The following is a 19,603-nucleotide window of genomic DNA, read 5'->3' as shown; positions in this document are numbered from 1 at the left end:
ATGAATTTAAAGTTGGTTCATTAGTTTTGTTAGCTACACAAAACCTGCCTAGACATGCAGTTTCGGATTTCGGAGCAAGCAAGCTTGCTCCGCGCTTCATCGGGCCGTTCACTGTGTTGGCACGGCACGGCAACGCATACACACTAGACATACCGTCTAGCATGCGCCTCCATCCGACCGTTTACGTCGGACGGCTGAAGCCATACCTGCAGCACGAGCCATCTAGCTCGGCTGACCCGAAGCCTCGGCAGGAGCCGAGGCAGAAGCGGAAACCTTGGCCTCGGCGACGAGCAGCCTCTCCTCCAGCGCGCGGACGCGCTGGAGCAACCCCTTCATCTGGGTCCCCAGCTCGACCTGGATATTCGAGGCGGTCTGCGAGACCGCCGCGACTTGGGCCTTCTGGTTCGCCAGCTCCTGCTTCAGGGCGGCGAACTCAGCGCCCTGCAGACGCTCCAAGACGGTCACCCGGTCGTGGAGAGGCGCATACTGATCAGCCCGGGGCTGATCATACCCGGGGCGTGTTCCCACCCCCGCCACCGCCGATCCGTGACGCCCGCGGCTCAACCCGCTGGATTGTTGAGCGGATTGTTGACCATAGTATCCCGAAAACGAACCCTCAAGGGGCTCGTTTTCGTATTCGTTGGAGAGGATTTCCTCCCCATCGAGATACATAGAGCCGCGGAACGTCTTGCTGGAGGACGTTCCGGAAATGGTGAGGGCGTACGAAGAGCAGTACGCACTGGCGCAGCGGAAGTAACACGAGCGCTGCGATCATCGCTAGCGCCCGAACCCTCACGTGCTAAGAACTTAGCACGGAGCTCTTGAGACTCTCGGGCACACGGAACGACGTGTACCCGTTCAGGTCGCGGTCGCTCAAGCGGACCGCGCCTGAAAGCACTTCGTGCACTGAAAGCCCTCGGGCACAGCGCACGGCACATTTGCCTCCTCAGCAGCAACATGAAGTTGCTCCAGCTTTCCACGCTTCGAGTACGTCTCGAAGCGATCACGCGCTTGCTTAATCCGATCACGGTAAGCACTCGGCCTCTTGTTGAAGTTCTCAACAAAGGCGTTCCAGCTTTGACAAAGTGCCTGCCATTCGGGCACTTTGCTGCGAGAAGAGGTCTTCTTGCTTTGAAACCATCGGAGCTCATGAAAGAGTCCGATGTAGTATCGCGCCTTTGATGCGTTTCCGCATCAAAGTGCAGCTTCGGCAGCCACAGCGTCATCTTTGATGGCGCTGCATACGTACAGCGGCACCTCATTCGGAGGTACCGAGTTCCCAAACCGGTCCGCGATCTCGGACGCGGACGGCATCCATGGATCGCGCGCTGCGCCTGCAGCGCGCGGAGAGCCTTGAGCTTTAACATCACGCGCTGCAGCAGCAGCGCGCGGAGTACTGAGAGCCCCAGCGGAAGCGAGTGGAGTATCGCTCTCAGTTCGCGAACGCTTCGAGCTCGAAGCGTCCGATTCGTCCCCTTCACGCGGGCGCACGTTCCTGGCGTGAGGGTCGAGCGATTCGCTCGACACTGAGTCTTTACGCTTTGAGGGCGAGTCCTCCTCGCCCTCCATGTCTTCATCGTCGTCGTCGAAGTCGACGACGTCGCCGTACTTCGCCTTCTGGCGTTCGAAGTAGTCGTCGATGGAGAGATGACTCCCCACCGACTTTGCGGACTTCTTTTGAGGCGCGCTCATCGTTGAATGAGCGCGGGTTTCTTCTCCAAACGCGGAGAATTGACGAATGGTCAATTCCAAAAGATTGACGTGCGGGGACCCCGCGCGTCTAACCTTAAGGGGGGGATGGTGTAACGGGGTTACACGTACAAGTGGCTGCAAGCCACTTGTGAATTTAACAGATAGGTTATCTGTTAAACGTTTTGGATACTTCCTCACATTGGTGTAAGACACACCGATGGATACAATGAAGTGGACCACCACAGTGAGTGGTCCACACATACCCAAAGATCCTATTGGTAGAAAGCAGCATCTTTCTACCAATCAGAGACATGCATATTAGCGGGGCTCTGACAGCCAGCCGCTGTCAACCCTTTCATAGATGATAAACAGTTTTTAGCAGATTTTAGAGGAAGATCAATTTACAAGCAATACAGTTCTCATTTTACCTTAAACTAGCTACTTGGAGTCTTGTCTAAGTTAACTTATATTTGTGTATTCAAATATAATTAACCTAAGTAATTACTAAGTACTTACGCTTCCTCATACACGTTGCGCAACGTGTAAGCTAAAGTAGTGAGTCAAGTTAGACCCACTACAGAACATCGGAGATTGAGTGTTGGGGAATAGTGTGGGCGACCCGCAAGTTCCGTTGCTACTTAGATCGTCGCGAGTTCGACCTTTATACGGACCACCAAGCGTTAACCTGGGTCTTCAATGAAACCAACCGCACCAGCAATGCGAAACTAGCAAGGTGGGCCATGGAACTCTCCCAATTACGCTTTAAGGTTTACCACAAAGCCGGCTCCGCGATGGGGCACGTGGACGGACTCTCACGCTTGTACTCCTACACTATAGCGGCCATCTCGATGACGGACCTACTCAACGATGCCGACTTGGACGTACGGAATTCGGCTCTGGTCGGGAAGGGCGGACGGACGCGTTCCCCCGCGGCACACTCTGGAGCCTCGTTCTCCGACACTCCGGCTGCGACCCACCGTTCTGTCGAAGTCGGGGAGCGTGAATCCCAAGACGCGGACGCCTTGGATCTTACCTCTCCCTCGCTGAATTCAAACGAGGTCGGCCTGTCGTCATCAGAACAATTGTTGGTGTCCCCTGTGGACGTATTCGGACTGCAACAGGATCGCTTTGTGGAAGAACAGCGTCGCACCCCGTTGATCCTCGCGATGATCGCCTACCTGGAAAGTGGTGCTCTGGCGCTGAACCCGCAGCTACGGACGCGAACACTATTAATGGCCCCTAACTATGTCGTGCGCAACGGAGTATTGATGCGCAAGGTACACTTGAAGGCTCGAGCTGGACCTGCTAGCTCTATAGAGGTGCCGGTCATTCCCCTACAATTTATCTCGACGGTACTGCACCACTGCCACACGGATGTGCTGGCCGCCCACGTCGGAGTGACTAAAACGCTGGACAAAGTTCGAAAGCATGCCTTTTGGCACGGTTGGAAGCGCGACGTCGCTGAATATGTTCGAGAATGCTCTACTTGCGGCAGCGGAAAAGGACATCGTCCCTGGAGAAATGGCCTCATGCAACGCATGCCAATACAAGAACTTTCTGGTCCGTTCTCGTTGTTGGTCGTGGACGCAGTTGGACCGCTCGTTACCACCCCAAGGGGTAACAAGTTCATCTTGGTATTTGCGGATTATTTCACTCGATGGGTCGAAGCCTTCGCGGTCGCGCGGCTCGACTCCGTGACGTTCGTCGAAGCTATGGTGGATGAGGTGATTTCGAGACATGGAGTCCCCGAGAAGCTCCTGAGCGACCAAGGATCGAATTTTATATCTGAGCTGGCTCGTTCTTTCTACGAGACTCTTGGTATTAAGAAGCTCTTTGGTGCTGCTTATCATCCTCAAACCCAAGGGTTGGTAGAACGCTTCAATGGCACGCTCCTAGGCATGTTTCGCCTCTTTGTGAACGAAACGCAAACTGACTGGGATCTGTACTTGCCCCGCGTGTTGTTCGCTTACCGGACCTCTTACCACGAGGCCATCAAGGACTCTCCGTTCTTTAGCCTTTACGGCCGGGATCCCGTTCTGCCCCTGGACCTAGCCTTCCTCAACACGAGCAACAATTGGAAAAGCAACGAGGTTGCCGCTTACCGCCGACGACTATTCTTGTCCCTCCGTGATACCCGCCGAATGGTAGAGAGACAGCTCCTGAAGGCGCAGGACAGGCACGCGATTCGACTCGAGGGTCAAGAAGAAGCCAAATTTGAAGTGGGAGACCCCGTGCGGGTGTACCAGTACTTCCGGGCCAGGCGTGGAGAAAAGAAGACGAAGAAACTAGCTTTCTCCTGGCACGGGCCGTACCGTGTCGTCGGCACCGTGGGCGAGAACGCTTATCGAGTAGCTATACCTACCCATCCCAATCGCGTCATGACTATCAATGTGAACCGCCTCAAGCGATTCAAGGGTCGGTGGAGCAGGCCGTACCCTTCCGAGACTCCCAGCGGCGTGAACTCCGAGCCGGGCGTTGATGATGATGGCCCTCTCTCCGAGGAAGACCTTCCCTCGACGAGTTTTGTGGAACGCCTGATCATCGGTGGGGAGGAAAATGTGTTCTCGGGCACGAACTGTCCTGTGGTCGATATCATTGCCAAGCGGAAGAAAAATGGAGAAGAACAATACTTGGTACTCTTGGCTACTTATGAGGTCTGCTGGCGCGCCACTGCCACGCTGTTACCGACCTACCGCGCCCTCATCAGCGAGTTCGAAGATACCCGGCGAAAAGAGTTGGGGCTACCCGAACTTCGTCGAAGCGCTCGACTGGCTGAGGCCAACGCGTCTGTCGACGAGGAATATTTGCTATTCTAGGAGGAAGAGCGCTGGTTCCCGACCACCTCGATCACCGAAGTCGATCGACTCGTGGAACCTCTTCACTGAAGGGCTCTGCTCTTCCTGTTTGGATTTTGATTACTTTGAATTTTATCTGCACGACTCCACCGTGCCTGTACTTTTGACGTCGAGCCAGGCGCTCGACCAAGGCTGCCCTCTCGAGAATGAAAGAAAACTCTTGAAATTGAATGGTTATGACTATCTGGCGAACAACACTGGAGCTAAATGGTTTGGACGGTGGGTGTGCCCGCCTTCGACTTCTTTGGGGGAGGAGGCTTGTCTTCCTCACTGTCGTCCGCCTCGACTCCGTCGTCGTCCTCCTCGTCTTCATCTCCGCCTGGTGGACACTGAAGCGTGCGTGTTGGTGGGGCGCCGCGCCTTCGCCGTGATCCATGGAGTTGGGTGGATCTTTCTGCTTCTGGCTGTGTTGGTCATCCACATCCCGATGGGTCTGTATGATCTGTTGGAGTTTTCATTCTGTGGTATCCCTGGTGTTGTCACGCTCCTAGCCTCGCTGAACCTGCTCAACTACATGTTCAGATGGACGTCGTGGGGATTGGAGGTGACGATCTCGGTGGGATTTGCAGGGCTGCTTTCGCATGGATGGCGCCTTGGCGATGGCGATGGCCGCCTCAAAGAGTTGGCGCCGGGATTCCTCCTTGGCAAGGCGTGGGAGAGCGTTCAGCAGCGTGCCGACGCTCGCGATCAATCCGAAACTGCTAGTCTCATGAAGCTGCAGGACCCCGGAGTGGACGAGCAAGCCGACTTCCCGTCGACGGGCGTCGACGCTGGACTGCTCGCGAGTCCGCATGCTTCTCACGGCGGAGATGTGCTCCCGAACTGTGCTGTGCCGGTCGACTTCACTCGTGCCGACGTGGAGCTGGCCAATACTCTGACGGAGCTGGCTGCTAGGGCTACCGCGTTGACGGAGATGGCAGCCCAGGCCCAGCTTCGCGTTCGTCGGGGACGCCGAACTTCTAGTCGGGGAGAATGTCCCGTACCCGGGAATCTGGGTGACATTCCAGGAGGGACTTCGCTGGGCCTGGACTCTGAAAGACCCGCGCCGAGGCCGCCTGGGGTGACTCTCGCTAGTCCGATGGCTACAGCTACGGACGGATACACCCGAGTGGCGCAGCGTACCGATTTGTGAGGAGTCTCCCGGAAAGATGACGCGAGACCCAGATCTCAGCTGGGTTCGACGACGACGACGGGAGCTTCCAGGGCTAGCATGGTGGCGTCGAGGACGGGTGTCAGGACGACGCCGGTGCTTCCCCGGGCCAGGAGGGAGGAGGTGTCGCAACAAGGAAGGATGGCACGCTAGGGTGCCCCGGTGAGTAGAATGGAGGAGGAGTCATGCTTATGGGCGTGCGCGGCCGAGGCCGACGCCCGCAGTTGCTTGTCAGTCAATCACTTTCCCGCTAAGAACGAAGTCTAACAAAGTATCGTTTTACATTTTCGTCTAGCGCCGCCTCCTTCCTGCTCCTACCGAGAGAAGCCCCTCCGAGCTCCAACCACCCTTGACTGTACTCCCCGAACAGCCCACGCGTGCCCGATCCTTGGCGGGAGGGTGCGCGACATTTGGTGGAGAAGCAGGGTACGCGTGCGCTGGAGAAGGTCTTGAGTGGCGTGAGCTCGAGAAGCTTGTAGGCTGCCGCGAGAGGCGTCTGTGTGGAGTAGCTGTGGTCGAGCAAGGCCCGTGACGTCTGTCCAGTTCGGCTTCGTCGGCGCAACAAGGCCCGAGAAGTCAGCCTGAGGACCAGCGTGGACGGCTACACTTACTGCGTGAAGAAACTGGTCTGCTAGGAAGCGTTCCGCTCAGTGTGACAAGCGTTCAAGCTCAGACCCAAACGGGACGGCTCCAACGAGCGGTGGCTGCTGCTACTGGAGACTAAAAGGCCGTGCGCTGGGTTTTAGAGTGGGTCCCCTGGATCGGGCCCGTACTGTACCCAAATACCGAAATCGCGAGTGACGACTACGTGAACGAAGTAACAATGGATTCTATTGATGAGGGAGACGAGCGCTTCAGTGACACCCCTACGGTGAGTGAAGTGTTCCTCTCCGCCGAGGAAGGGGAGGGAGGTCGACCCTCACAAGGTGTGACGGAACTCCCTCGAGCAACTACAGAAGATGTGGCTGGTCAGGATGGACCTCGACCGATACTCACTGACCCGAACCGGCCTGACCTGTCAACTCCCGCCGGGCTCGGAGCCGTGCGGTCGCAAGTGCTGCGCTGGGCGGCGCGGGGCTCCGGGGCCGAGCCGGCGCCACGAGTTGAACCTGTTTCGCCTGTGCGTGCTACTGCCGTTCTACCTCCGCACGCCTCTGCTACGATAACCGGAGCAGCGGGGCTTTCTGCTGCGCCTACGACTACGACGAACACGCCTTCCCTGTCGACGGGAGGAGTTAATCAGACCGCTCCTGCCCTCGGTGGAAGCGCTCCAACCATCCTGGCTCCTGCGAACCCACCTCGATTCGGCGAAAATGGGTCACTGGGCCCCGGAGCCCTGTCACCTGCTGTGGTTCCTACTGTTAGTGGTGACCAGGCCTCGCTACCTCGGTATCCGGTCTCGAGCGCCCCAGCGACGGCCGACGCCCCTCTCGGTCCTGACCCGACGATACAATACTGGAACCAATGGGGAGGAGACCCTGCGGCTCCGACGACTCCTCTCCGGGGCGACAACTGGGGCCACCACCTCTCGAACCCGCCCCTGGACCCGAATTCCGGAACGGTTTACGGTTACGGTTATCAAATGCCGCAGTACGCTACACAAGGACCTACCCTAGGTGGAGCAGGGGTCCCTGCCACGCCTGCGACTACGATAGCGACCATGACGCCGCAGACTACCCGCGTGAGGACCATTATCCCGTCCTACCAGAACTGTACCATTGCGGACCCGTCCGCCGTTGCAGGGATCAGCTTCGGGTATCCGACCGCTCCACTCCCGAGCTGGTCAACGGCTCCAACCCAAGGCCGTCCGGCTTCGGCTCCAGACGCGAGGACCACCACGCCCCCGACGTGGCACCCTACTGCCAGGATCCCAACACCGGTGCACTCTATCCAAGGCTACTGGGGACCTCGGGTGCCGTCCCAGGGTCCAACGACACCACTCGTGACTCCTTCCCCCCCGGTTCAACCGGTGGCCGCGCCACCAACTGTTCCAGGAACAGCGGTTCCGATGCAGAGCCACCAGACTCCTACTACTGGGTCAGCTCCCTCGTCCGGGGTCTCTCGACTGGGGGTCCGTCTCCACCTGGGGGACCGTCGCCGCCTGGGGGTCCGTCTCCACCCGGTGGAGGCGGGGGACAACCTCCTAGCAGAGGACCGTTCCCGAACCAGAGTCAACCACTACCTCAAGGAATGCCTTCTGTAGTAGGGGCAGCCCCGGCGAGCTATTCCGGACCAGCCTACCCTTATGTCTACCCTCCGTACGGCTTTGGGGCCTCATTCGGTCAACCTCTGAGTCAACCTCGCTATGGCATGCCGACGCATATCAAGAACGCTGTACGTATGATACAACCGTTCCACTCAGACTCCGCCTCGGTAGACAAGGCCAGAACATTCTGGAGTGCTTTCGAACGCGCTACGGAAGGGTTGGATGACGCTCTTCGCTTGAGCGCTTTCCGTGAGTGTCTAAAAGGGAAGGCTGGGGAAGAGTGGTGGATGTACTCGCAGATTGATAACTTCGAGACGCTGCGGACCCGGTTCCACAATCAGTTTATCTGCCAGACACCTCTACAGATGATTGAACGGTTGAAGTCTACTAAGCGTGCCAAGGACATGTCGGCCGAGGTCTGGGGCGACCTCATATCCAGCCTCTGTGATGCCGCTCAGTGTTACGACCCTGCGATGCGCTACCAGTACTTCCTGTCCGGACTGCGCAATAAGGAGTGGAAAGCGGCTCTGGCGACCACGATGGTCAACTCGATCCCTCAGGCTGTCGCGGTACTGCTTTACAAGAACATGCACCTCCCGGTTGAGGATGATGCCGAATTCTCGTCTGATTCCCCGTCAAAGGCAAACTCCGAAAACTCTCTGATGCAGCAAATGCTGAACATGATGCAACAAACACAAAACTTACTTGTCCAGCAACAGCAACAACAGATGGCTCGTTCGCCGCGTTCCCCCAGGCATGCTCCAGTATTAGCGGCTTCATTTTCTCAACCGAGTGTGCAGGGGACCCAGAACGCTTCCCCGCCAGCGATGTCGGGTGGATCGATGCCGGATACTCCGTTCCGCGGGATACGACAGGGGCCGGATATGTATACTCAAGAGGGTCGAGTTGTGTGCGGGAGGTGTCACAATCTCGGTTGTAGTCGCATTAACTGCCGTCGTGCGAACGCCGTGTGCCCGCGCTGCCAAATGAGGGGCCACATCGCGGTTGAATGTGATCGCCCGCGGGAGACCCAGGTCCTAACGGGAGCGGGCGAGGACGGTGATCCCCGGGGTGGGCGAACGTGCTATTTGTGTGGCCGCCCGGACCATTTGGTGTTAAATTGCCCGGCTCGAGCGGCATACCGGCAGATGACTCCGCCGAACCCCTCGACCGCCGCTCCCGTGCAAGTGTCTCCGCCCAGCCAGCAATGATGGGGGCGAGAGGAGGGGGAAGGATGTGTCACACCTTCCTCTTGTCAATGGAGTGACACGAGCGGGCGCGCTTCTGATCCGGTTGAGGAGGAGTTCGAATGCCTCGAAGCGTGCCCTGGACTGGGAGGAACGGTTATCGGCGTTCCTGGTGTATATGAATGTACTATGTATGGAATGAATGAGAGCGAAGACAACAAGAGCCAACGGCTTGTTGAGGGGGGTGCCGAGCCAGATTACCGCCTCCTGAGAACAAGAGTTGATGGTGTTAACTATGAAGACAAAGCCGAGAAAGCAAACGAAAAGAATGAGACCGTAGCCCCCATCGAGGTGGTTATCCCCTTCCGAACCGAGCCCAACCGTGACGAGCCCAAAGCCATGCAAGCGAGTGCAGAAACCCCATCGAGGAAGGAACCCAAGCGTGACGAGTGTGAACCCCAAGCGAGTGCAGAGACCACATCGAGGAAGGAACCCAAGCGTGACGAGCGTGAACCCCAAGCGAGTGCAGAGACCCCAGCGAGGAAGGAACCCAAGCGTGACGAGCGTGAACCCCAAGCGAGTGCAGAGACCCCGTCGAAGAAAGAACCCAGGCGTGACGAGCGTGAACCCCGAACAAGTGAAGGAAGAGGCGAGACTGTGAGCGCCCTACGAGTACTGTACCAAGGGCCCCTGTGCGGACATACCCCTCAACGTGAAGTAGCCTATGAAGACTTTGGCATGAAAGTGACCCGGAACGCTTTCGATATCGATCGTAACGAACCTAGCTGTGTGGATCCAAATGGCAACGACAATCTGGAGTATGAGGAGACGGTGAGCGACCCGCCCGAGCTGGACCCGGTCGCTGCCGCGGCGAGCCCGAGACCTACCCGTACCTTGGAGACAAAACCCGGTCGCGACCCCAGCGAAGAAAGCGCCCCCGAGTCGGAACTGACTCAAGGAGACGGGGAAACCAAACCCACCGAGACACTGGCCCCGCCATATGCTAGACTATTTACGCCGGAGGAATTGGACGCTTTGGAGAACGGAGGACCGTCCTCGGTGGCCGAGGAGAAGGAAGAATATGAGAAGGAACTGGAGGAACGGTTACCTCCGAGGGACGAAGTTGAGCTTCGGAGGCGGATGAAAAAAAAATGAAGAACAATTACAAGAGCTCCCTTTGACCGCCTTGAGCGGTCTATTGAACATCCCGGAGGAGAAGTTGGCCCGAAATCGCGAATCTTCGCCAGGCTTGCTTTCTACTCCCGAGTATTGGCTGCACTGGTACCAGGAAACGTTGGCCACTTCCGAAGAAGCCAAGAGGGCGAGCAGGGACTTCCGGGGCGCCCTAAAGGCCGAGGCTGCGGTGACCGCTGTCTGCTCTGTGCTGGATAGCAGTCCCGACACGCGCTTCGTCAGGAGTGGAGCGAACCTAGACGCCGATCGGACGCCGAGGTCGTGTAAAGTTAGGCCGTCAATCGCCGTCGACGAAGCGGCGGTAGAACATAACATCTCGGTGAAGCTGGACCTGGGCACTCCCATCACAGTCCCGACCCCTGCTTCGGCCGAAGACATGCATAAGTTACCTGATAAGTGGCGTGCTTGGGCGCGAAAGATGGTGTATCACCTCGTACTGGACGGCAAGCCCCGCCTCCCGAGGCGGTGCCTACATGCTCGTCTAGGCTGGTTAATTCGAGCGAGCAGATGCTGTGGACTGGTGACCCTCCCTGGTCGGAGGATCAAGGGCTCCCGGAGCGAGTTCTCACGGCCTTGGAACGCTTCGGTTCCCCTGCGAGCGAGGCTCTGTCTGAAAGAGTTATAAATGAAGTGTTGGAGGCGTACTCCAAGAACGCTTCCAGGGTCCGCGACAAGGTGATCGGTAGAGGACCTCGTTGCGGCCGTTGCCGCGCCCTTCCCTCGCCCCCGTAAGATTTCCGGTGGTAAGTGCGTGAGTTTCGACTGTTCCTCATTGTATGCCTCCAACTCTGAAGCGTTGGGAACGCACGGCAGCAGAAACGACCACGACAACGGCCTGTTCGAGTACGTCTATGTCGTGTCGGCTCCCACGACCAAGAAGCGCAATCCTGGACTTCGCGAAGTGCCTGACCAACCGGTCCCGAACGGCGAGGACGCCGCTGGTATTGTCCCAGGCGGGAAACGCTTGATCGGTACTATCGGAGGAATTGAGGCCGTATCCGCTGGTTTCGTCGACTGTGTACCGGCCGAGATGCTCATCGACACTGGAGCGGTCGCCAGTCTCATTGACGCCCGCATGTTGACGGTAGTGGGGCGAGCGGACGTTCCCCTGCGCCCTTACCCTCGCGATCTGAACAGTGCTTCGGGACACACTCTACGAATCAAGGGGGTTTTGGACCTGCCCATACAGCTTGGTTCCCAAGAAAGGGTGAGGCCATTCGTCGTGGTAGACCGACTTCACGTTGATGTCATCTTGGGTACCGATACACTCAAGGCTTACCGTGCCGTAGTCGACTTGGACGATAACATCGTCACTCTCAAAGACACGGGTGAAGTATTTCCTATTGGTGCTCCTCGCGTGGAAGAAGTGTACGCCTCACGGATCAACTCCACGGTTCGCATTTGCCCGGGTGGGCAAGCCTTGGTTATCTCGGAGGTCCAAGGTGAAATTGCTGATGAGTCCACTGTACTGGTGGAAGGGCTCGTGGACCTCGACGAGACTGTGAGGATTGCCCGCACGCTGTGTACGGTTCAGAAACGAAAGGTGGTCGTGGAGATATGCAATTCGTCCACTGAGGAACTGATCATAAGGAAAGGAACGCTCCTTGCTGCGATAAGCGTGGTGCCCGACTCTGCTTTTGAATTCGAGTCGCCGCCGAGTGAAGCCACGACAGATAAAGCTGCCCCTACGCCAGAACGCCCTGCGACTCCGCGTGAATATGATTGGGTTCACTCCGCTATCAGTGCTTCGGCTCACCCCGACCATGCTCCGACCGAGCCCATACCGGGGCTTGCTGCGGCTCTGCGCCAAGAACTTGACGTGGACTTCTCTGATTCTAAGTTGGGAGGCGAGCAGAAGGAACTATTCGCCGAGATGCTAGGCTCGTTCAAGGACTTGTTCGTGGAGACCTCGATGAAACCTGGCCGGACAGACCTACTCGAATTTACTATTGACACTGGTGACCACCCCCCGATCAAACAACAACCGTATCGCGTCTCTAAGGCTGAAGGGGACGTCATGGAAGCGGAGGTCCAACAATACCTCAGTCTGAACCTTATTCGCCCCTCAACCAGCCCTTGGGCGAGCCCTGTCCTGATGATCCGAAAACCGGACGGCGGTATCCGATTTTGTATTGACTACCGACGCCTCAACGCCGTGACTATTAAGGATTGCTATCCTATGCCGCTGATAGACGACATCTTGGGCGTTCTTGGGAACGCCAAATTATTCTCGACGATGGACATCGCCTCCGGCTATTGGAACATACCCATGGCCAAGGATAGCGTCCAGAAGACTGCTTTTACCTGCAAGTACGGTCTTTTCGAGTGGTTAGTTATGCCGTTTGGCTTGTGCAACGCCGTACCGGCGTTCGAAAGACTCATGGAGAACGTGTTGATCGATCTGAAGTGGCGCACCTGTCTCGTGTATCTCGACGACTGTGTGGTGTTTAGTGAGGATTTCCCTACTCACTTGATGCGAGTGAAGCAGGTCCTGGAACGGTTCCGCTCCGCGGGGTTCAAGTTGAAAATGAAGAAGTGCAAGTGGGGTCGGGACCAAGTCGCCTTCCTGGGACACATCGTCACCCCCTCGGGCATCCTTCCGAATCCCGAGAAGGTCAAAGCGGTGATGAACGTTCAACGACCTCACGATCTCCACACTGTACGGGCCTTCTTGGGCCTGACTAGCTATTTCAGACGCTACATTCCCGGGTATGCGGCCATCTCGGCCCCGATTGAACGCTTAAAGGCCAAAGGCGTTCCTTTTGTGTGGAATGACGACTGCGAGTCTGCTTTCATGCAATTGAAGCGGAAACTAATGGAGCCTCCTATCCTCGTGTACCCCGACTTCTCAAAACGCTTCAAGCTCTATGTAGACTCATCGAAATTGGCCGTGGGCGCGTGCCTGATGCAGACTGTAGAGGGTCGGGAACGAGTGGTAGCATACGCCAGCAAACTGCTGGTGGGATCAGAGAAAAATTGGATCAACAAGCAGGACGGAACATCGGAGATTGAGTGTTGGGGAATAGTGTGGGCGACCCGCAAGTTCCGTTGCTACTTAGATCGTCGCGAGTTCGACCTTTATACGGACCACCAAGCGTTAACCTGGGTCTTCAATGAAACCAACCGCACCAGCAATGCGAAACTAGCAAGGTGGGCCATGGAACTCTCCCAATTACGCTTTAAGGTTTACCACAAAGCCGGCTCCGCGATGGGGCACGTGGACGGACTCTCACGCTTGTACTCCTACACTATAGCGGCCATCTCGATGACGGACCTACTCAACGATGCCGACTTGGACGTACGGAATTCGGCTCTGGTCGGGAAGGGCGGACGGACGCGTTCCCCCGCGGCACACTCTGGAGCCTCGTTCTCCGACACTCCGGCTGCGACCCACCGTTCTGTCGAAGTCGGGGAGCGTGAATCCCAAGACGCGGACGCCTTGGATCTTACCTCTCCCTCGCTGAATTCAAACGAGGTCGGCCTGTCGTCATCAGAACAATTGTTGGTGTCCCCTGTGGACGTATTCGGACTGCAACAGGATCGCTTTGTGGAAGAACAGCGTCGCACCCCGTTGATCCTCGCGATGATCGCCTACCTGGAAAGTGGTGCTCTGGCGCTGAACCCGCAGCTACGGACGCGAACACTATTAATGGCCCCTAACTATGTCGTGCGCAACGGAGTATTGATGCGCAAGGTACACTTGAAGGCTCGAGCTGGACCTGCTAGCTCTATAGAGGTGCCGGTCATTCCCCTACAATTTATCTCGACGGTACTGCACCACTGCCACACGGATGTGCTGGCCGCCCACGTCGGAGTGACTAAAACGCTGGACAAAGTTCGAAAGCATGCCTTTTGGCACGGTTGGAAGCGCGACGTCGCTGAATATGTTCGAGAATGCTCTACTTGCGGCAGCGGAAAAGGACATCGTCCCTGGAGAAATGGCCTCATGCAACGCATGCCAATACAAGAACTTTCTGGTCCGTTCTCGTTGTTGGTCGTGGACGCAGTTGGACCGCTCGTTACCACCCCAAGGGGTAACAAGTTCATCTTGGTATTTGCGGATTATTTCACTCGATGGGTCGAAGCCTTCGCGGTCGCGCGGCTCGACTCCGTGACGTTCGTCGAAGCTATGGTGGATGAGGTGATTTCGAGACATGGAGTCCCCGAGAAGCTCCTGAGCGACCAAGGATCGAATTTTATATCTGAGCTGGCTCGTTCTTTCTACGAGACTCTTGGTATTAAGAAGCTCTTTGGTGCTGCTTATCATCCTCAAACCCAAGGGTTGGTAGAACGCTTCAATGGCACGCTCCTAGGCATGCTTCGCCTCTTTGTGAACGAAACGCAAACTGACTGGGATCTGTACTTGCCCCGCGTGTTGTTCGCTTACCGGACCTCTTACCACGAGGCCATCAAGGACTCTCCGTTCTTTAGCCTTTACGGCCGGGATCCCGTTCTGCCCCTGGACCTAGCCTTCCTCAACACGAGCAACAATTGGAAAAGCAACGAGGTTGCCGCTTACCGCCGACGACTATTCTTGTCCCTCCGTGATACCCGCCGAATGGTAGAGAGACAGCTCCTGAAGGCGCAGGACAGGCACGCGATTCGACTCGAGGGTCAAGAAGAAGCCAAATTTGAAGTGGGAGACCCCGTGCGGGTGTACCAGTACTTCCGGGCCAGGCGTGGAGAAAAGAAGACGAAGAAACTAGCTTTCTCCTGGCACGGGCCGTACCGTGTCGTCGGCACCGTGGGCGAGAACGCTTATCGAGTAGCTATACCTACCCATCCCAATCGCGTCATGACTATCAATGTGAACCGCCTCAAGCGATTCAAGGGTCGGTGGAGCAGGCCGTACCCTTCCGAGACTCCCAGCGGCGTGAACTCCGAGCCGGGCGTTGATGATGATGGCCCTCTCTCCGAGGAAGACCTTCCCTCGACGAGTTTTGTGGAACGCCTGATCATCGGTGGGGAGGAAAATGTGTTCTCGGGCACGAACTGTCCTGTGGTCGATATCATTGCCAAGCGGAAGAAAAATGGAGAAGAACAATACTTGGTACTCTTGGCTACTTATGAGGTCTGCTGGCGCGCCACTGCCACGCTGTTACCGACCTACCGCGCCCTCATCAGCGAGTTCGAAGATACCCGGCGAAAAGAGTTGGGGCTACCCGAACTTCGTCGAAGCGCTCGACTGGCTGAGGCCAACGCGTCTGTCGACGAGGAAGATTTGCTCTTCTAGGAGGAAGAGCGCTGGTTCCCGACCACCTCGATCACCGAAGTCGATCGACTCGTGGAACCTCTTCACTGAAGGGCTCTGCTCTTCCTGTTTGGATTTTGATTACTTTGAATTTTATCTGCACGACTCCACCGTGCCTGTACTTTTGACGTCGAGCCAGGCGCTCGACCAAGGCTGCCCTCTCGAGAATGAAAGAAAACTCTTGAAATTGAATGGTTATGACTATCTGGCGAACAACATTGGAGCTAAATGGTTTGGACGGTGGGTGTGCCCGCCTTCGACTTCTTTGGGGGAGGAGGCTTGTCTTCCTCACTGTCGTCCGCCTCGACTCCGTCGTCGTCCTCCTCGTCTTCATCTCCGTCGTCGGAGGCATCTCCCCACACTGCAGTGAACGACCCGTTAGCGTGTTGGAAGGGAGCGTACCCACTGGCTTTGGCTTCTTTAGGGTTGAACGGCGGAACTGTGGGGGACTCGTACTTGTTGTCGCGGAGCTCCTTGCTGATCTGTTTCTCCAGCGTCTGTACCCGGACACTATTGCGAAGCTGCAACCATGCACCCTGCGTGCGATCTCCCACCCAATGCGGGCGAGCGTCTCGCTTGGAGTTCATGTCATGGAGAACTCGCGCTAGCGCTCTGTCTGAGAGGCAATGATCTGATCTGGCTGAGGCGTTCAACGCGCCGGTCAACAAAAGCATCTCGGTGATCGTGGGGAAACCGTTTTGATCTATGCGGAAGGGCTTCAAAGCGTTCTTGATCTTGGCCTCGTACGTTGAAGGGTCCCTCTTGCGCAAGATCTTGAGACTCTCGATGACGGGCCCGTTGTACTCGTCCCCCTGTGACTGGTTTTTGCCTGGCTGGCCGCCCCACCACATGAGCAAACGCGCATCTTGCTCCTCTTCGATTTTCTTGAGGAAATTGTAGTAGCCCCACGTTTCGATGCACAAGCTTAGGAACTGCGTCCGAGCCAGGACAGCTTCCAGTTTCTTCTTGCGCCGACGGTCCAGGGCCGTCTTCGCTCCCAAGGGCGCGTGCAGTTGCCAGTCCCAGAAAGCGGAGCGATGACGGTTCCACCACCTCCAATGTGCTACATGGATATGTGGATACGACGTCGGGTCGTACCACAAGTGTGATCCTTCCCACGGGAACGCTTTCTCGTATGGCGAAGATCTCCAGTCGGAAGCCTTTTTGTACAATTTCTCCAGATCATCTCAAATCTCTTGCGGCGTCTTGGCTGAGAGTTCCTCTGGGAAGTAGGAGGATGCCCTGGCCGGGGACGAGTCCTTTCGCTTGACCCCGCTAGCAGGTTTCGACGCAGGTGGCGGGTTGTCCGCCCTCGGCTTTGCAGGCGACTTCGCGGACGACTTCGCGGCCGGCTTCGAGGCTATCGACTTGGCAGCTGGACTCCCCGGCATGTAACTGGTGAAACGTTGGTGGTCGAGAGCTCCCACGCTCTCTTTCTGGAATGACGGCCGCGGCAGGATCATGACAGGCCCGCTCAGCTCTTCCACCGCCCTTCCCGTCTTGTCCAGGATTGCTTCAGCAATGTTGTCGAGGAGGTCGAGGCCTACGGATGCGTCGTTCACGGAGAGGACCTCCCTCATCTCGCACCAGAAGGCCAACTGAGCCAACTTGCTCGCGGTAGAGACCTCGGCCGACGTCTTCACCTTCTCCTTCTTGAGGAACTCATCCACGAGCAGGCGAAGCAACTTGTCCTTATCGTCGTCGCTGCTCATGGCTGGCGGATTTTCGAAGAATGACTACCTCGCTTGAGTCGGGAAGAGTGGGAAATGAGCGTTTCTGATTTGAGCGCTTGAGACCTGAGAAAGGGGAAGAAAGATCTCAAGAACCGTTCTGCCAACGACTGCGTGGATTTGACCAGGACATGACTTGCCCACAGTTGGTGAAATGACAATGACTAAACTCTCCTCTGGCTAAAGATCATGCCCTGCCTCGAGGTGGCACGAGACCCAAGCTGGGCGTGACTGATGGGAAGGAAGGAACGCTTTGCCGCCCCCTTTCACGGTGGCCTATGGCTACGAACCATGTCATTTCAACTACTGTCAGCTACTGCCGATTGAAGAGAGATGGAAGGCCTGTGGGACGTAGTGGTTCATGAATATGCCCGAGTCGAGCTGCTCCCTGCATACCTTGGCATCGTGGTGGTGTGGGTTCTGACCGCGCCTTTCAGACGCGTTGCTGGTGCCTTCTTGGTGCAAGTGTGGCGCGTGCTGCGACTAAACGGAAGCATGTGGGGTGAGATCGGAGGCCGCTACCGAGACGTCCTGCTGAACCGGGAATTACGGCAACTACGAGGACCGGCCTACGCTTACGCTCTGTGGAGCGCATTGTTTGCTGTCCCGGTGCAAGTTCTGCACGATCACGAGGAGGAATACGGCCGGTACGGCCGCATGCATCGAAGCTGGTGGGTAGCCGGCCAAGTAACTTTTGGGGAATACGGGCCTGACCTGATGGTTCGCTCGGTTCAATCTTGCGGACGCTACATGCGTGCCTCGGGTGAAGCGTGCGTGTTGGTGGGGCGTCGCGCCTTCGCCATGATCCACGGAGTTGGGTGGATCTTTCTGCTTCTGGCTGTGTTGGTCATCCACATCCCGATGGGTCTGTATGATCTGTTGGAGTTTTCATTCTGTGGTATCCCTGGTGTTGTCACGCTCCTAGCCTCGCTGAACCTGCTCAACTACATGTTCAGATGGACGTCGTGGGGATTGGAGGTGACGATCTCGGTGGGATTTGCAGGGCTGCTTTCGCATGGATGGCGCCTTGGCGATGGCGATGGCCGCCTCAAAGAGTTGGCGCCGGGATTCCTCCTTGGCAAGGCGTGGGAGAGCGTTCAGCAGCGTGCCGACGCTCGCGATCAATCCGAAACTGCTAGTCTCATGAAGCTGCAGGACCCCGGAGTGGACGAGCAAGCCGACTTCCCGTCGACGGGCGTCGACGCTGGACTGCTCGCGAGTCCGCATGCTTCTCACGGCGGAGATGTGCTCCCGAACTGTGCTGTGCCGGTCGACTTCACTCGTGCCGACGTGGAGCTGGCCAATACTCTGACGGAGCTGGCTGCTAGGGCTACCGCGTTGACGGAGATGGCAGCCCAGGCCCAGCTTCGCGTTCGTCGGGGACGCCGAACTTCTAGTCGGGGAGAATGTCCCGTACCCGGGAATCTGGGTGACATTCCAGGAGGGACTTCGCTGGGCCTGGACTCTGAAAGACCCGCGCCGAGGCCGCCTGGGGTGACTCTCGCTAGTCCGATGGCTACAGCTACGGACGGATACACCCGAGTGGCGCAGCGTACCGATTTGTGAGGAGTCGCCCGGAAAGATGACGCGAGACCCAGATCTCAGCTGGGTTCGACGACGACGACGGGAGCTTCCGGGGCTAGCATGGTGGCGTCGAGGACGGGTGTCAGGACGACGCCGGTGCTTCCCCGGGCCAGGAGGGAGGAGGTGTCGCAACAAGGAAGGATGGCACGCTAGGGTGCCCCGGTGAGTAGAATGGAGGAGGAGTCATGCTTATGGGCGTGCGCGGCCGAGGCCGACGCCCGCAGTTGCTTGTCAGTCAAACACTTTCCCGCTAAGAACGAAGTCTAACAAGTATCGTTTTACATTTTCGTCTAGCGCCGCCTCCTTCCTGTACCTACCGAGAGAAGCCCCTCCGAGCTCCAACCACCCTTGACTGTACTCCCCGAACAGCCCACGCGTGCCCGATCCTTAGCGGGAGGGTGCGCGACAGTGGGGCGATGCAGCCCACCCAAGCAGACGAAAACGACTACTGCACCAAAATGATTGTATATTTGCATGTAATTGGAACGAGCTTACGAGTGGAGATTACGATTGGAGAAAGGTGATGAGATACGCAAAGATGATGAAAAGACGATTAGCAAAAACCTGAGAGCTAGCTACCCTTACGCTACAATCACTGAGAGACCCTGAGCTAACTACAGCTGCAAACATGAAAGCGGAAACACGAGACCGAGGGCTCAAGGGTCCGAGTTAGAAGCGACCCGAGCCAGTACTGTGAGGCGCGCCTCTTGGGGCTCCCCGGTTCTGGGTTGAGCCTCCGATCCTCCAGCTTCCG

General features: G+C 57.1%; 4 protein-coding genes across 4 annotated transcripts; 2 read left to right on the top strand and 2 right to left on the bottom strand.

Moving 5' to 3' along the window:
• Positions 1–222: 222 nt before the first annotated feature.
• On the bottom strand, positions 223–1,692 carry IUM83_05306 (uncharacterized protein; the record flags this gene model as incomplete). The annotated part of the gene is made up of 2 exons (XM_067929437.1): positions 223–739; positions 1,250–1,692. 2 exons carry the CDS (start codon positions 1,690–1,692, stop codon positions 223–225), a joined length of 960 nt encoding a protein of 319 aa, XP_067799592.1.
• A 791-nt stretch (positions 1,693–2,483) lies between these two features.
• Positions 2,484–4,508, top strand: IUM83_05305 (Retrovirus-related Pol Polyprotein; the record flags this gene model as incomplete). Its single annotated transcript, XM_067929436.1, has 1 exon — positions 2,484–4,508. The coding sequence occupies one exon, from the start codon at positions 2,484–2,486 to the stop codon at positions 4,506–4,508; it is 2,025 nt and encodes a 674-aa protein (XP_067799593.1).
• A 7,871-nt stretch (positions 4,509–12,379) lies between these two features.
• Positions 12,380–15,517, top strand: IUM83_05304 (Retrovirus-related Pol Polyprotein; the record flags this gene model as incomplete). Its single annotated transcript, XM_067929435.1, has 1 exon — positions 12,380–15,517. The coding sequence occupies one exon, from the start codon at positions 12,380–12,382 to the stop codon at positions 15,515–15,517; it is 3,138 nt and encodes a 1,045-aa protein (XP_067799726.1).
• A 242-nt stretch (positions 15,518–15,759) lies between these two features.
• IUM83_05303 (Pol Polyprotein) lies at positions 15,760–16,122 on the bottom strand (the record flags this gene model as incomplete). Its single annotated transcript, XM_067929434.1, has 1 exon — positions 15,760–16,122. One exon carries the CDS (start codon positions 16,120–16,122, stop codon positions 15,760–15,762), a length of 363 nt encoding a protein of 120 aa, XP_067799604.1.
• Between the last annotated feature and the right edge of the window lie 3,481 nt (positions 16,123–19,603).

The sequence above is a fragment of the Phytophthora cinnamomi genome (assembly GCF_018691715.1).
Source record: "Phytophthora cinnamomi strain GKB4 chromosome Unknown Contig4, whole genome shotgun sequence".
NCBI lineage: Eukaryota > Oomycota > Peronosporomycetes > Peronosporales > Peronosporaceae > Phytophthora > Phytophthora cinnamomi.
Note: the sequence above shows the minus strand (reverse complement) of the source record. Positions and strands in the feature narration are given on the sequence as shown.